This window comes from Callorhinus ursinus, unplaced genomic scaffold, assembly GCF_003265705.2.
Source record: "Callorhinus ursinus isolate GAN/ISIS: 27379988/994484 unplaced genomic scaffold, GSC_fseal_2.0 scaffold2, whole genome shotgun sequence".
Lineage (NCBI taxonomy): Eukaryota > Metazoa > Chordata > Mammalia > Carnivora > Otariidae > Callorhinus > Callorhinus ursinus.
This window is the reverse complement of record NW_027397064.1, coordinates 54,637,949-54,655,336: the sequence shown is the minus strand read 5'-3', so window position 1 is coordinate 54,655,336 and position 17,388 is coordinate 54,637,949. Positions and strand designations below refer to the sequence as shown.

The 17,388-nt window shown below is 50.2% G+C and overlaps 1 protein-coding gene and 1 long non-coding RNA gene across 4 annotated transcripts in view; one reads left to right on the top strand and one right to left on the bottom strand.

The window, feature by feature from the left end:
• HOXD3 (homeobox D3) overlaps nucleotides 1-9,588 on the top strand; it is a 26,107-nt gene extending 16,519 nt beyond the window's left edge. The window contains exons 4-7 of one of the 3 annotated variants that reach the window (XM_025849722.2): nucleotides 1,351-4,676; nucleotides 8,010-8,313; nucleotides 8,504-8,585; nucleotides 9,454-9,588. In XM_025849722.2, coding sequence (XP_025705507.1) covers nucleotides 1,351-2,108 — 758 coding nt within the window. In that variant the 3' untranslated portion in view covers nucleotides 2,109-4,676; nucleotides 8,010-8,313; nucleotides 8,504-8,585; nucleotides 9,454-9,588. Of the gene's footprint in view, nucleotides 1-1,350; nucleotides 4,677-5,317; nucleotides 5,447-7,984; nucleotides 8,314-8,503; nucleotides 8,586-9,453 lie in introns of those variants that run through there. The other 2 variants (XR_012375106.1, XR_012375107.1) reach the window with 2 other exon arrangements.
• Nucleotides 5,441-17,388, bottom strand: LOC141370775 (uncharacterized). The gene is made up of 3 exons (XR_012375115.1): nucleotides 17,218-17,388; nucleotides 6,365-6,711; nucleotides 5,441-5,986 (listed from the first exon to the last, which is right to left on the bottom strand). It is a non-coding gene; the product is annotated as an uncharacterized lncRNA (long non-coding RNA).

Below are 17,388 nucleotides of genomic sequence, written 5' to 3'. Positions count from 1 at the left end.
TTTGAGGTAGGTATATGATAACATCCCCATTTTACAGATAAGGAAACTGTTAGAGTTGCCCAAGATCACAAAGCCACAGAATGGCGCACTTGAATCCAACCAGAGCCTGCAAGACCTAGCCATGGACTCTACTTGGTCTACCCAGCCCATTTCTCCCCATCCCAGCAAATCCACAATGGGGAGGGGTGTATCCTAGGGGAAGAGGATGTGCTCTGAAACAGGAACAGCCTTGGGTTTCTGTCCCTGAAAAGGGAGACCCTAGAGTTGAGATCTTCTGTGGATCCATTCAGGGTGTGTGGCAGAAGATGGGCAGGCCCAGGAGCTCTAAGGCCTGCTGCGTCTCGCTGCTCAGCCTGATTGGTTCCTAAAATTTCCTGGCCTTGTGTCCTTTGATGCAGTTTATCTTCAGGTAGACGAATTTGCTTCCAGGTCCAGGGCTAGTTTCAGGCCTTGGATGTAACTAGCTTTTATCAAGTCTCCGGTTTGCCTGCAACTCTCTGGGGCTTCGGTTCCTAGGGGGAAGTACCTTCCAGCCTGTGAGCTTCTTCTGCCCCTCCTTCCCAGCTGCAAGCCCAGGCCCCTCCCTCCCCTGAGAAATCCATTTGTACAACCAGGGAGGGATCGGACAAGCCGCCGAGAGGTGGCAGGGGTAGTGGAAACCAGTGTTGAGACTGCTGCTCTTAGCACGGAAATACTCAAAATGCACCCAGCCTGGGCTCAGAGACCCTGAAAGTCAGGGGCAGTATTTTTATGGTTTATTATTTCCCTGAGTTGGGGTGCAGAGCCCTTGGGTGCAAGCTGAGCTGGAGTGAGGTGCTAAGATCTCCACCCTCATTCTGTGCTTCCTGGGGTGCTTTGCCCAGGAGCCAGCCCCAGAGCAAGGCAGGGGAGGGGGGGTACAGGGGGTGTGCCTTCCTCCACCATCCCCCAGCAGAGGCTGGGGAGAGTGTTCAAAAGAAGTCTGGCCCTCCTTGAATGGGGGCTGGGAGGGGGGGCTAGGCCTTACCAGCTGCTACTAGTCTCTCATTAAACTTCTCCACAGCCTTAGCCTTAGGGACAGCATGATGGACTAGGCTGGAGGGGAGGGGACGGCAGAGTGAATCGGACTTCAGAAGGCAGATTGGTGGTGGTGGTGGGGGGTGTTCAGGTGCAACTCCTAGGTAGGCCTGGGGCCTGTGAGGTCCCGCTAGGAGTCTCACCTCTCAGACGCCCCTCCCCCACTCCAGCCAGCATTAAGGTGGGGGGCGGGGGGGAGGAAGAGAAGGGAGCCAGGGAAGCACCCTGCTCCCGCCCTGGGTGCCCACCCCCCCTCTCCCGCTCAGCATCTCCTCTGTCTCCCTTCCTGTCCAGGAGAGAGCTGCGAGGATAAGAGCCCGCCGGGCCCGGCGTCCAAGCGGGTGCGCACGGCATACACGAGCGCACAGCTGGTGGAGCTGGAGAAGGAATTCCACTTCAACCGCTACTTGTGCCGGCCGCGCCGCGTGGAGATGGCCAACCTGCTGAACCTCACCGAGCGCCAGATCAAGATCTGGTTCCAGAACCGGCGCATGAAGTACAAGAAGGACCAGAAGGCCAAGGGCATCCTGCACTCGCCGGCGGGTCAGTCCCCGGAGCGCAGTCCGCCGCTGGGCAGCGCCTCCAGCCACGTGGCCTACTCCGGCCAGCTGCCGCCCGTGCCCGGCCTGGCCTACGACGCGCCCTCGCCGCCCGCCTTCGCCAAATCTCAGCCCAACATGTACGGCCTGGCCGCCTACACGGCGCCGCTCAGCAGCTGCCTGCCACAGCAGAAGCGCTACGCGGCGCCCGAGTTCGAGCCCCACCCCATGGCAAGCAACGGTGGCGGCTTCGCCAGCGCCAACCTGCAGGGCAGCCCGGTGTACGTGGGTGGCAACTTCGTCGACTCCATGGCGCCTGCGTCCGGGCCCGTCTTCAACCTGGGCCACCTCTCGCACCCGTCTTCGGCCAGCGTGGACTACAGCTGCGCCGCGCAAATTCCCGGCAACCACCACCATGGACCGTGCGACCCTCATCCCACCTACACAGATCTCTCGGCCCACCACTCGTCTCAGGGACGCCTGCCCGAGGCCCCCAAACTGACGCATCTGTAGCGGCCGCCACCGGCCCGAACTCGCGGCGCAATTACCTCTTTTGCTTTGGTGGTTGGGGTGGCGGGCGGGGCCCGCGGGGCAGCTCGGTGACCCCCTCCCTCGCTCTGGCCCGGTCGCCGCCTCCTGGGTCTCGGGCCAACAGCGGCCGAGACGCAGGCGACTGGGCCTCCCCTCCAGGCGCGCCCTCCTTCGGGTGACTCGCCATAAATCAGCCGCAAGGATTCTCCTCTGTAAACCTGACAGTGCCATATACTGCGGACCGAGGGACGCTAATCTGGTAATGGTGTCCCGAAGGTAAGTCTGAGATCCATCGGCGGCGCGCTCTGCAGAGGGACCAGCTCCCGGACAGCCCCGGGGCCTGACCCGAGTCTAGCTTAGTTGCGGAGACCTTAATTTATATGCTCCTTCCCGTCCCGTAAGGATTGCAACGGACTCAACGATCTGTATTTATTATTTGAAGCGAGTCATTTCGTTTCCCTGATTATTTATCCTCGTCTTAATGTATTTATGTGTATATTTGTAGAATTCTCCAGCCAACCTTAGGAACGCGCTCCCAGGCCGCGGGGGCCATGTTTCACCTCTTTAGTCCCCCTTGGTCTGAACTAGTTGAGAGAGTAGTTTTGAACAGTTGTAACCGTGGCTGGTGTTTGTAGTTGATGTAAAGGATTAAGACCGCAAATTGTCCTTCATGGTTAGAGTCAGGCGGCCCCGTGGCGTGGCACGACACCCGTTACTCATTTCTCAACAGCCGCAGCCCTCACCACTCGACACAGTTTATTGATTTCAAATTGTCTGGTACTATTTGAACAAATATTTAGAATAAAAAAATTTCTCAGTCCGAAGTGTATCTGTGTTAATCACGCACACTTGGAAGTAGATCACTCTGCCTTTTTATCTTTCGCACAATCCCAATAGAAGGCCCCCAGATAGGCTCTTTGATATATATATATATATATATATATATATATTTTTCATTTATTTGGAATGTGGTACACGAATTGGTTCTGGGGATACTTGATTACATTGCAGCATTGATCTTAGGGGGTAAAATCTGAGGATGCAAGCCTAGAAATGTCCTGCATGGGACAACTTGGGTAGGGCTTTGTGCTGTGCCTGCTGTGCTGTTTCCACCACCCTCTTTTTAGACACAAATCGACTTTTTTAGATTGCATTTACATTGGGGAGACCAGCGCTCGCTTTTCTGCGCTAATAAAAAACAAACTTTAAGAGAAAACTGACAATCAAAGAAGAGACACAAGTTGTAAGAAGAACTGAGCTATGAAAAAGCTAAGGTGCACAAAAAGAAACGATCATTTGGGGATACGCACCTAAGCTTTTTCTCTAGGAAATGCTGTCAGGACTTTTTCCTTTACAATGGTTGGTGGTTCATTTCTAAAGTAAACAAACGTTCCCCCACGATGTAAAGTAATAAAAGTTTCATTAATGGAACATAACAAGTATAAACACCTTGTTTATTCCTGTCTCTTTGTACAAAACGGGCAAAAACGTCTTCAAGGATTTATATCCATTTTGTAAATATTAGCGTGGCTTTAGCTAGGGGCGGACAACGTCCACCCACTTCTCTATAAGGAGACACTTGGAAAGCGCCTTCAGATAAGGTTCAATTCTTTTGTATTTCAGCAAAGTCGGCCCACGCATCTCTATTTGGTTTGACAAATAATGCAACTCCTACTACATCCCCCGTGACACGAGGTGAAATTCCCATTGTGTGGAAATAATTTAACTTCTAATCTTCTGGTGGAACAACAATCGTTTCTATTTGGATGTTTGTGTTTCGCTAAATAATGATGGCTCAAATAATATTTAGTTTCCTTGTTCCTTTGTGCTGTTTTTAAAATGGCATGTTAGATTGGGGGTGGGAGGGGACTATCCTTTTGCTAAATTTCACTTTATCTGAGCAGGTTTAGAGTATACATGTTGTAGAAGTGTATCGACAGAATAAATGACTTCAACTGAAGGGATATTTTACCCACTTTCAAGGTTTAAAATTGTTTTCTATGAAATTTGCATCCATAGGCAGAATTTCTAATTGTCTTGTAAGAAATTATTTTTTAAGCTATTAGGGAAGTCAAAGAAGAGCTTGCTGCCTTGCAGGGATTACAACAACCTTTCTTAACTGGCTAAATATTAAATAGATGAATTATCAGGCTGTTTAGATTCAGCCCGGTTTTCCCTCATCTCCTCTTCCTACCATAAATAATAATAAAGATACATAATGCATTATGGCTCCAGGCGTTTTCCAGCGCGGTGTGTTACCGCAGGAGTATCTGCTGAGTCTGCGGGTGTCTGCGAAGGCCCCAAGTGTCATCTGCGGCTTAGGGTTTCATGGATTAGACTTTAAACCGTGTCTAGGCCGGCTGACATCAGCTTCCTCTCACACTGAGGCTCCAAAGAAATGCGGGGTTGGGGGCTCCCTCTCGGGGCCCGGAGGCACCCCTCTCTGATGGGGTGGGGGAGTTCGCTTGGGACAAATCGGCTTTCTCTCACCTTTGGAGAAAGGTTCCCCGAGGCTTCTGAGAATAGCTCGGATTCTTTCCTGCCATTAGCGTGAGTGTCATGTGATGGGCACACTCGGTCGCTCCTGGCGCGCGCAGGGTGGCGGAGGGCCCGGGGCGGGGTGGGGGGCGCCGAGTCTGGGTTGGCGCTTCCCGCGCGGCCGTCGGCCAGGGCGAGAGGGGGGCCCGCGGCACAGCCATTTAAAACTTCATAAATTATAAACAAGCCGCCTTGGCCTTCGCCATAAATTCTGCTCCTTTTGAGCCTGCAATTAATGTTAGGAAGCACTGGAGTCTAAACACAACCAAACGCCCTCTGAAGGGCCCAAATGCCCAAGGTTGCGAACCTCTATTTATTTCCCAGTACCACCCCCTCCGCACCCCGAGGCCTGCACACACAGTCGCCTCCTCCCCCGCCGGCGGTACACTCTCGGTTGGGTTCCCGCTCAGCGAGGGAAGGTCACAATAGCCGCTCTATCGGCGGAGGCCCCTGCCTCCTCCCTCCCCGGTCTCGGAAAGAAAGAGAGTGGGGGAGGGGAGCACGGGCTGGGCAATGGCGCCCCAGGTCCAGGCCTCTCCGTCCCGGGGGAAGTGGTAGAGTGTGTGACAGGCAGCGGGAAGGGGCAAGTTGGAAGGCGAAGGAAACCTCCAACCTAGCCCGTGACTTCTGCGCGAGCTCACCGGGGGCAATGGGGAACGCACCAAGGCCTCGAGGCTGCTGACCCCTCACTGTCGGGAGCTGCGCTGAAGGCGCTAGGAGCAGCCGGGGCTTCCAGGAGCCTTGCGCCTTTGTGTGCGCAACTTCCCCGGCCTCGGCTTCGGGTAAGGCCTCACAATAGCACCGGAGGGCCTACGTCTGGAGGAAGGGTTGGGCTTCGCTTTGGGCATTGGTCTCTGGGAGGTGTACCTCGTTTGCTGCTCCAGGGGAGGAAGTGGCTCTTTGGCTCAGGCCTTGATCAGCTCCTTTTAATTTTTTTCCCTACAGAGACCGCTGAAGGGTGGAGGGGGCGGGAGGAGAGGGGTCAGGGAGGTTGTGGGGGATCCTCCTGAGGCTTGAAGAAAAGGGCTCAGAGTCTAAAACCCAGGCCCATGGATGGGGGTGGCAGCCGTTTGGGAGCCCCTGGTTGTTCTGTCCAGGCAATCAAACGTGAATTAAAGCAGGGTAGGGAGGAGGCTGCATGAATTGCCCACTGAAGAATGGGAAGTGGGGGTGGGTAAAGAGATTTAGGCAGAGGGAGAGCTTGCCCTGGCTACCAGGAGAAACTCAGGATCCAGCCTGGAGTGGGGTAAAGAGACCCAACTGAGCTAGCCAGGGGTGTGGGGGTAGTTGCAGAAGAAAGGTCTGAAGAGTAGTCCTGGCCCCTGGAAAGGTGGTAAGAAAGGGCGATTAAGTAAATGTTCTGCCTCCTGGCTTTCAGACCTCAGCCTCATCCAGGGACCTGACAGAGAAAAATCCGCCTCTGATGAATCATTAAGTTAAGCATCCATTTGTACCATCTCTTTGTATGAGAGAGAGAGAATACAGAATGAGTACTTTCCCCCCCTGGTGCAGCCCCAAGCCTAGTCCCTATCAGAGACACATCAGCCAAATTGGTTTCCTAGGCCCCAGAGGCTGCTAACCTTGCTGAACAGGATTTTTTGAATTTCTATCTGTAAGGAGTATTAAAAGATAGTGATTACCTACGCTAGCTACTCATTTCTCCTCCTCCCTACCCCCCCCTTCTGTACCGGCCAACCCACCCTTGAGTGAAGTGCATCTCCTCAGCCATAAGTCTTGGGAGCCTAGGCTCTCCATCTGTTGAGGTTTTCATTAGGGAGGGTGAAGAGGATATGTGTGGGTGTACGTTTGAATAACAAAGAAGAAACCCAACATTCTAATGAGAAGAGTTTCTCTGCTTGACCTGGAGGAGCCAGAAGCTTGTTTACACTCAGTACTCAAGGGACAGTCACCGGCCTGTTTGGCTTTATCCTCAGAATTCGTTGAAACTTTTTCTTGAAGTAAAGAATTGGTTAATCCTAGTTACAGATCCACGAAGGTCCTCTTCATCTGGGAGTTCTTGGCATGACTTTGGTCCTTCTTTCAGAAACTGTAAGAAAAAAAAATTGGATGAACCAAAGTTTGTGAGTATTAAATAAAAATACAGAGAGGGGCAGAAGGCCCCATAGACCTACAGCCTCACCACTTCGGGGCACTGCAACTTCCCAGAGAGGATATAGGTACTGCCTGGGCGAGCAGACTTATCCCTAGACACTTTGGGCACAGATGAGACTTAGTCTCCAGCCATGCCCTCACCAGCTACGAGGACTAGCTCACTTAGATCTCTCTCGCAGAGAGCCTGGATGGAGAGAAAAAAAGACTGGGTAGGTGAATCCTCTGTACTCACGGCATTGGTGGTGCTGGCGGTCAAGATCATCACAGAGGGTGAAATTGTAGTTTTCATTGTTCCCTTGTCTTCGGTCCAGTTACAAATGCCCTTATCTTTGGGGCCCAAAGTTGGTACCAAATGGATTATCTATACCTGACCTAAAGCCCATGCCTAAACACTTCCCTCAGGTCTCATAACGACTTGGCAAGTTGGAATAGTACAAAGGTAATTCAAGGACCCACTTTCAGGCCAGGTCCAGCCTGAAGCACAGCGAACAAAAGGTTTTCCCACATGAAGGACGAAGAAATGAAAATGGATGTCCAATCATTTGCAGTAGCAGAAGAAGGCCAAAGGTTCCCCCCCCTTTTTTTTTAAATTTTATTTATTTGACAGAGAGAGAGAGAGCACAGAGTGAGAGTGAGAGAGAGAGAGAGGCAGACTCCCCACTGAGCAGAGAGCCTGACGTGGGGCTCGATCCCAGGACCCCCAGATCATGACCTGAACGGAAGGCAGACGCCCAACCACCTGAGCCACCCAGGCGCCCCAAAAGGTCCCTATTTGTGGCAAAATATCTTGACTACTTCCGGTAGCTAGTCTGGATCATTTTTATAGATTATCTGGAAAATAATGAAAATAGGATTTTAACATTAGTAAGAGCCCAAGGAGGAGACTTTCATTTAAATCAGGACTCAGGGAGAACCCTGGTGGTACAGATGAAATGTTTTTACTGGGAAAGCAGGCCTAAAACCAGGCCAAGAGGACCTGTTGGGCCAGGGCCTTGTTGAAGGTGGGGAGAAGAGCGTTGCTGACTTAGGAGGAGCCGGGCGAAGGCCCTTTGATGACTCTATTGTTCCAAGCGCTGCCCTACGAATAGCGCATGCCTCCCAGCCTCCTCCGCAAGGGCAGAGCGGGAAACTGGGTCGGTTGCGCGGCGCTCGAGGTAGTCGAGCTGGCACCAACCTCCCTCCGCCCCGTCTGCGGCCCCCTGGGGCAGCAACGACGCGCCATTCCCGTCGCAGGCACAGAACACACAAAGGAAGCCCCCACCCGTCCTCAGACGTGGGGACACTCTGGGAAGGAGGCTGGCGTGGACCCCGAGTCTGAGCACCTCCCTCGCCCGCGGGGAACAATAGCCGCCGCCTGCCCCGGGCGGCCCGGCGGTCGCGCGGCACAATGGCCGTCTCGGGGCCGCGCCAGCATGTGACGCGCGCGCGCTCGGCGCTCGCCCGGCCTGCCGCAGGGCGCAGTCAGCACAGAGCCGGAGCCGCCGGGCCGCGGCCAGGCTGCCGGAATCCACCTGGCACACTTTCGGAAAGACAAACGGTGAGTTAATCACCCCACAGGCTGGCGGCCGCGTCCCCTCTCGCCAGCGAGGAGGCCTGGGGAGGGGGCTGGGGTGAAGAATTTCTGTGTGTGTGTCGAGGGTTGGGGGGGTGGGGGGCGGGGGGCGGCGGGAGAGGTTAGTCCTATTAAGAATTCATCAATCACCCGGTGTGCACTTCTCGCTCGACAGCGGTTCCTCCTACTTCAGAGCCCCAAGTCTGGGCCAGCTGGGAGCCGACCCGAAACCGCAAGCGGAGACGCAGGCACGCGGGGTGAGCGCTCACGGAGGGTGCGACGCCGCCCCACGCCCTGCGGCGCGAGGCCGGTCACCCCCCGCGCTCCGGGTCCCTACTGCCGCCTGCCGGCCCACCGCCCTCCCAAGAGGCGGGCCCCAGCGCCCGTCCCCGACGCACGGTGGCTCGGTATCCCCAGGCCCCCACACCCGCCGCTTCCTCCCTGCCCCGTCGCACCCTCAGCGCTACTCCACGCCACAACTCCCATCTCTCCCAAGGCAGAACAAGACAAATCCCAGTGGGTCACAAGGTTTTTGCAGACACACAAAAAAAGGCTCCCAAGGGACTAGGATTCCGGGAAGGGGCGGAGCTAGTTTCGTTCTTACTTACCTGCAAGAGTAATTTGTGTGGGAGGAAGCAGGATAACACCCTGTTGAACTTGGAACTAAACTTGAATGTCATATAAAAAGAACAATAAAAATACACTTCAGATACCAACCACAATGATATGCCTTTCCTCTCTTGTCTGGTGTGAAGGAAGGACTGGGATATTTTTACATCAGCTCTTTTGGGGTCATTTTTAAGAAATACCATAAAGGGATAGACTAAGAGATAGACTGAAAACGGCGCGCAGGGCGGGGGAGGGGGGCGGGTCATTAGCATTAGAGCCGTTTAGCGCGGGAGGGCTTGGGTAAGTGGGTGGTGAAGCATTCTTACACCCCTTCCTGAGTGATATTTGTAGTTCTCTTTATAAATTCTAAGTTCCAGGCTACCCCCTCTTTTATTCTTTTGCTGAGTGACATCAGCTGAGAAGTTTCTGGAGTTAGTTGAGTGTTGCCTCAGCCTATAGGAAAGAGCCTCTGAAAGACAGAAAATCCCAACTCCCCCCTCCCCTCTTCTCTTTCAGCCTCCTCTTGGGTGGAAATGAACTTGCTTTGGAGAGATGTTCTACTATCATTTTGCTTTAGATAGATACAAGCTGAAGCATGAAGCCTTGCACAGTGTTCTGAACTCATTAAGCAATGAAAATACTGGTCCTGTTGTCCTTGGCTCAGAGTGTGTCCTTCTCTCCTTGCCTTTCAGCAATACCTCCTGAACAGCTCCTGTGGGCACTGTGCTGGGTTCTGAGATATAAAAATGAGTCACTAATAGTGTGCACCTTTTCATCTCCTGGGGGAGAAAAAGAATCCTAAAACAGTCTGACAGATGCTATAACACAGGCGTGACCAAAATGTTCCTGGAATAAAGAGAAGGAGCCTCTAACAGTACTGTAGTGTCAAAAAAGGTCTTCTCAGGGGAGGTGAATTTGGGTTCCTGAAGTATTAGTTTTTTAGGAAGGAGGGACATACCAGGCAGAGTGAGCAGCACATGCAAAGCAAGGGAAGAAAGAGCAAGGTCTGGGCCTGGAACAAGAAGCATCCTTTGGAATAGAACATCTGGCTGGAAAGAAAGGTTGTGTGGGGTTCATCGAAAGGAGTCTGGACCTGCTCTGTAGGCAGTGGGAAGCCACTGAAGGTTTTAAAATGGGATGTGAGGTTATGTACTGGAAACTTGCTCTTTGGGAATACTGTGTCTGACTGGAGAAAGCAGAGATAGGAGGCAAGAAGGAAAAAACGGAGGCTGCTGCAATAATCCAGCATAGAGAGGAACTAAGATAATGACAATGAAGAGGAAAGACATTGAGGAGGACAAATTCACAGGACTGGGTGATAACTGGATGAGTGAAAGAGGAGTTACAGATATTAATCCCTAGGTTTCTATTTAGAGGACTTGAGTAGGTACTCAGGTCATTTCACCGAAATGAATACAGGACAGGGAAGAGAATACTTAGCAGGGGAAACTAAAGAACTCAGTTTTAGGTCTACATTGTGTTTTCTGTTTTGCTAACTGATACACTGTATGACCCTAAATGATACACTGTATGACCCTAAACAATTCACTTAATCTTTCTGGCTTTCAGTTTCATTACCAATGTAACAATCACTAGATATCTCTCTCAGAAGTTTACCGTGTGTGTGTGTGTGTGTGTGTGCGCGCGCACGCGCCCACATTAGGAATTACCTTCACCAGGTCCAAGTGTGCTATGCAAAGCTAAAACCTAGGGAAAACATCCTCTTACCCACACCATGCTAATCAATACTTAGATCCTGGGTGGCCAGTGAGAAATAAGTCTCAGGAAAATTAAAAACAACACCCTCCTGCTTCCCAGATATTGAATCCAAGCTAATGCTTAGGACTAGGTCAGATCATATTGCTAATTAGAGCTCCTCTGCTTCCGGAGGGTACTCTCCAGGGACACATGCAGAAATGTGGTCCTGGTATCAGACCACTAAAGAGGAGGCCTCTTAGCAGATGTCGGAAAGCTTTTTTATATCATGTGTCTTTCAGGGAATGCTTGAAGCCACCCACTCTCTTTGAACCTCTTTAGGCTTCCTTGTGACACAGCGCAGTATAGGAAAGTGTGTTGGAACATCTGACCTTGGCCATTTACACTGGGTGTGATGACAACAAGTAGTTTTATCTTTTCTGCGTCAGTATTACCATTTATTTGTAAAATAGAATTATGAAAGGATCAAACAAGATAAAGAAGAATGGCATTTCTGGAGATGCTCTAAGGGTAAGTAAGAGGTATTATTCTTTTACTTATTGGATTGGCAAAAATAAAAAATTTTACTATCCCACTGAGGTGGCAAGAGCATAGGGTAACAGGAATTTTCTTATGTTGCTAGTAGAAGGGTAAATTGATTCACTTCTAAAGAGAGCAATTTGGCATTTTGTATCAAAATTGCCAGTGCACATACTTTTGACTAAGTAATTCCATGTCTGGGAATTTTTCTAATAGGTCAAAAACTTGAACATGTGTTTGTAATAGCAAAAGACTGAAAATAAGCAAGAGCCTTTCTATCCCCATTGATAGGGGATGAGTTAAATAAATTGTGGTAGGTATGTACAGTAGAAGGGCATGAAATTGTAAAAGTAAACCAGGAAGTTCTGTATGCATTTATATGAAATGATCTTTAAGATACAATAGGGGAGGGTGCCTGGGTGGCTTAGTTGGTTAAGCATCTGCCTTCAGCTCAGGTCATGATCCCAGGGTCCTGGGATCAAGTCCCATATCGGGCCCCTTGCTCATCAGGGAGCCTACTTCTCCCTCTGCCTGCCACTCTCCCCTGCTTGTGCTAGCTCTCTCTCTCTCTCTGACAAATAAATAAATAAAATCTTTAAAAAAAAAGATACAATAGGGGGAAAAGCACGGCGCAAAAGAGCCTAATATGCTATCATCTAAGCAAAAAAAAATGTGGGGGAATTTATAGATAGATGGAGATGTATAAAGTATCTCTGGAAAGGCAAACAAGAAACTAATAACTTTATGTGAAGGGGATCTAGGTGGCTGAGGACAGGGGTGGGAGAAAGATTTTCACTGCATACCATTGTGTACCCTTTGAATCTTGAGCCACGTAAATTTAAATTCATTACCTACTTAAAAAATAAAGGAGCAAAAAAAAAAAAGATTAGTACAAATGTAACTGACCTGGGTGCACCTGTGTGTGTTCACACATGTCCTAAATTTGTACTATCCAGTTACATTAATCTAAGGGCATTTCTTGTTTTGACCCCCCAGGGATCAAGCTCAGCAGGAGATGAGGGGATCCTTTATCCTTGCTTGGTGGGGTGGGAACCCAGATCCTCTCTGCCTTCTCCTGCAGGAGTAGCTCAAGATGTGGCCTCAGAAGCCTGGAGCAAAAGTTTAGCAAACAAACTGCAAAGGGGGCGGGTCAGCAAGCCTCCCAGTCAGCCACACTGGCTGTAGGGTCTCCCAGAAACAAGGGTGTCTCCTTGAACACTGCTCTGTTGCTCAGCACTGAGCCTGCCACAGTGTGGAGGAGGAGCTGCTTTACTCTTCCCTCTTTGTAAACTGTGGACAGGCAGCGGACTGTGGATGGTCCGGAGACCCAAGTTAGTTCCCTCATTTTTTGCAGGACGGTTTTGTCTTTTAACCTTTAAATACGGTGACTTCCTTTCTAAAATGAGGGGTTCAATGTCACTTATCTCTAAGGAGCCTTCTTGCATTCACATTTTATGATATGAAAGGTCCATCTTTAACCAAAGGAAGAGTTAGTTACAGCTTAGGCCAACAGACTTTCACCCCCTCTGGATCCCAGGAGCTCAAATGCTCATTCCAGACAATTTGGGAAAGGTGGAAGGGAGGAAGAGTTGGCTCCTCCCTCTTGAGACCCATTCTTACTCCTTCCTTCTTTCCATTACCTCAAAACCACTCAAGTTTCTCTGAGGAGACTGGGAGAGACAAAACCCTTTCGCTTCCTACCTTGCTAGCATCCGCAAAGCCAAGTTAGGAAAGTGGCAAGGAGCAGAAGCCGGGTCTCAGCAAAGCACTAATTTGTCAGCAAAACTTGGGAAACTCCTACTTAAGGATATTTAGGAAACTTCACCCCAACTAGACTCAGGTTTGGCTTTAACATTCTCTGCCCCTACCACACAACAGGCTTCTGAACATTGTTCAGGTTTACTCATGTTCCAGTTAGCCATGAGCTCTCATGGTGCCAGTCAAGGGCCCCTCCCACAGAACCACCCCTCTCTCCCTACATTGCCCACCCCAAACCAGCTCCTGAAGCAGAAATTCTCAAAGTATGGTTCCAAAGAACCTTGCTTTAGAATCACCCAAGAGGCTTATTAAAACTCCTATCGGAGTCAGATATACTGGATTAAAAATCTCTTGGGTGGGCTCAGGAACCTGCACTTTTAAAGAAGCTTCTATGATGATTCCAAACCCACATGAAGTGGTTTTGGGAGCCAATAATCTAGGGGTATCCTTTAGCCAATATTAGTCATGGTAAAACACACCATTCTTGGGGCGCCTGGGTGGCTCAGTCACTGGGCGTCTGCCTTCGGCTCAGGTCATGATCCCAGGGTTGTGGGCTCGAGCCCTGCATCGGGCTCCCTGCTCGGCAGGGAGCCTGCTTCTCCCTCTCCCACTCCCCCTGCTTGTGTTCCCTCTCTCACTGTGTCTCTGTCAAAGAAATAAATCAAATCTTAAAAAAAAACAACCCACCATTCTGTCCATTTTTACTTCTGTCCAACAAACATTTCTTGGATGTTTACTGTGTGCCGGGCAAGGGCGAGACCCATGAGCCTTTCATTCACGAAGCTCTCAGGGCAAGGCGCAGCACTCTAAGCTTCTTCCGCAGGGAGGGTCATGTTAACAAGCCCCTGACAGGTTTAAAATTCTTGTCCTTAGGACACCCTCCTTAGGACACACCTCACCCTCACTGCCCAGGGAAGACCAAGGGCTGCTGCAGAGAACTACAAACCTTGCTTAAGAGAAAAGCCCACCTAGCCCCTCTGCTTTTCACCCCAACAAGCAAGAGCCTTTCTATCCTCTGGGGCTGTGGAGCCAAGAGTTTGCATGTCTCAAAGCATCTCCAAGGGTTAACATGATGAGGCTTGTGGGGAGGGGTTGCAAGAGACTTCTTAGGAACAACGGTAAACACACAGAAGTCCGGAGCGCCACCCTCCATCACTTCCACCTTCTGTGTGCAGGAGAAAAAGCTTGTAGCTTGAAGGGGAGACAAAGGTTGTCATGGGGGTGGGGGTGGGGGTGTGGCTGCCTTGGTTAGCAGTATGGGAGAGATTTCAAAGCATTCCTACATCAAACACAACCTGGCAATCAGGCCCCTCTGCTGTCACCTCCTGCTGAGAACTCACAGCACCAGGACCTAGCAGGGCAAGTGACCCTTGGGAATTCATGACTTGAACAAGTAATAAAATTAGTTAAGACATTTCTCTCATACCCTGTGAACATCTAGGAGACAAACTTTAAAGGTACTTAAAGTATCCTATGTTCACATTTTCTACATGCATTTCCTCCAATAATATCTTCCAATCTCTCCTTAGAAAATTATAGATTCAGATTCTTCTGGAGTAGATTTATAGTATAGCTGAGACTTGTGCCAGTAATGAATCTCTTGTTCCTTTGGCTTGAGAATATCTTTTTTTGCAGCCTAGACCTCCCCTAACAAAACATTCGTACACAGTAGGTCCTTGGCAAATGTTGAATCTGAGTCTGAGATAACCAGAGTCTTGACTCCAATCTAAGCAAGTCAAGAACCAGTCCAGAAATGGAGGTGGCAATTCTGGGCCCCACGGTGTAGGATATGCCAAAACCTGAGAGACTAAAGGGAGTAGAGAGGGTGGACAGAATGCAGCTTTCTGTAAGCAAGTATGAGCGAACTACAATTGGGTCTGAACAAATATTGAATACCTCACCCACCCACTCTCACCTATAGTTTTGAAAACAAAACAATGCAATTAAAAAAAAAATCTCATTCTCTTTTAGGACATTTTCTTCCATCCGCAAAAGCTCAATTTCTAGGGCGCCTGGGTGGCTCAGTCGGTTAAGCGTCTGCCCTTGGCTCAGGTCATGATCCCAGGGTCCTGGGATCGAGCCCCGCATTGGGCTCCCTGCTCAGCAGAGAGCCTGCTTCTCCCTCTCCCTCTTCCTGCCGCTCTGCCTACTTGTGCTCTCTCTCTCTCTATCTCTCTGTCAAATAAATAAATAAAATCGTTAAAAAAAAAAGTTCAATCTCTAAAATTTTGCTTCAGGGAAATAGTGTGGACAGCTTATGGGTACATCAAAGTCAATGCTTAATTGTGACAGCAAGGACCCAACCTTTGCTCCCAATGCTTAGCAGCAGAAACCTAGTCCCTGTTGCAATGAAGTTTGCCAAGGCACCTAGGCTGCCTGTTTTTCCTGAAACCTTAGAGCAAAGGTGCCTAATATGACAGGTTTTGGTCAGACTTGCCAGACGATCAGGCCAGATTTTCTGTCCTACATTGTGAGTTGCAGCCAGCTGGATGTCTTCTCCAGAGAGGTTTACAAGGCCATCCTCCTTCCTGACTTGCTGGGGCCTCTGGGCCTAGTAGCTGTGATTAAACAAGTACCTTTTGAGAGAAAGACTTATAGTTTTGAGATAGGAGTGTGCACACTGGGTCATCATGCTGGTAAAAATTGGCTATTAAAGTCTAGGCAGGGGTGAGTGAAGTGTTATGTGACCTCAGCAGCATCTGAGTTGCTGAGATTTTTGTATTAAGAGCAGAGAGTGAGGGACAGCGAGGAAATACTTCTACATATGAAGCCTGAGCTAGCTCTGAAGAGCTCTATCATTTCCTGATCAGGGAGCTAAAAAAGAGCTTCTATTTTTCTCTTTTAAAAGACTACTTAAGACCTTTGTCATCTGATTGGCTATAGGAGAAAACTGAAGTAGCAACATCAAGTTTGAAGGGCGATTTTCAGCACAGGATTCTATTTCCCAATCAAGTCCAAGAAATCTAGCAGGGTAGGAACCCCAGACCTGTTAGCTCTGTGCTCATTCCTAGGTGCGTACTCTCCACCTACCCCCTCCCCACCTTGGCTCAACTTCGGTTTCACCAGCAACACGTTTGGTGTGGCTTTGTTTATTCACAAGTTCACATCCCAGTAAGGGACTGGCTCCCTGGACTGTGATGGCTCCTACTTTCCAGGCTTCCTCAGAGCGGAATTTTAGGCAAGGACTCAATCGCTCTTTCATGACAAGTGGATCAGTAAAACAATAATAAAACCTCTGTCACCATAACTAAGAGGCTATAATAGATCAAATTCTCAAGGGCACTTGCATAAGCCAAGAGTAGACCCAATTCACACAGTTTTAGGAAACCACTCTCTTTCATGACTGCTGTGTGTAAATAACATTTACTTATTTAATTTGTTATTTTCCTACAGCCCCAAAGAGGAAAACATTACAAGAAATGTTCAAGGAAGTTGGAAAGTTTGTCAATGTAAAGCTTGTCTTTGTAACCCTTCTACTCTTCATTTCCTGTGCCAGTTGCACTTTTATTTCCCGTCTCTCTACGCTCAGTAAACAAAACCATATTATCAAGGGAAGGACGTGAGCCCATTAACATTGTGAACCCTCAGATTTCACTCGCAAGAGACAACGCAGCACTTATCTGATGGAATAGAAGCTTTAATTGCTTCGAGGTACAAGCCCGTCCAAACCTCTGAGATCTGACCGGTCCCTGGGAAGCCTTTGCGCCCTGGAGCCAAGCGCCTCAGAGAGAACGTGCGCCGCCCCACCCCGGTGCGGGTGCCAGCCTCCCCGAGAGGAGTACTGGCGTTCCACCACAAGGGCAGAGTCTTTAGTTGGACAGCCTAGTTAGAGGGGGAGATCTGGTAAATTTCCCCACAAGGCAGAAACCTCGTCTTTTGTCCAAATCAAAACCTGGCGCCCCAACACGCACCCTTATCACGCCGCCACAAATGGAAGGAACGCGAACTGAAGGGATGCTGCGAAGTAACGTGAAAATCTAGTCTAAACGTGAAGATTTTGTGCCGCCCCAGGTACACAGAACCCAGGGCATACAATTTCGTCCCATGAATCGGAGGCAGGGAGAAAACGAGGGACAATTAAGCCTGTACTCTAGGTTTAGGAGAGAGGTAACACCAGTGCCAGGAAAACCGAAAGCGCACAGGACCCAGAGTAGAGGGGGACAGGAATACTTTACCTTCCCGGGGAAAAGGCTATGAGCAGTCCCCACGGGCTGGAGTCCACGCTCCTTTTTAACCCCTTCCCCACCTTAGTGCCCACAATCCGCAACCGAGGGGTCAGCCACCCACCGGTTCAGGAGAACAAGCTTCTCTCCCTCTGTCCTCACGCGAGCGGCCAGTCTTGCCTGCCTTTCCCCTCCTGCTTCGTCCAGTACCTGCCCGGGCAGCAGGCGTCCTGCGCTCCCGCCCCGCCCTTCCCCAGGCCGCCCGTGGGCCGCGCCGGCTCTCTCCCGGGCCCGG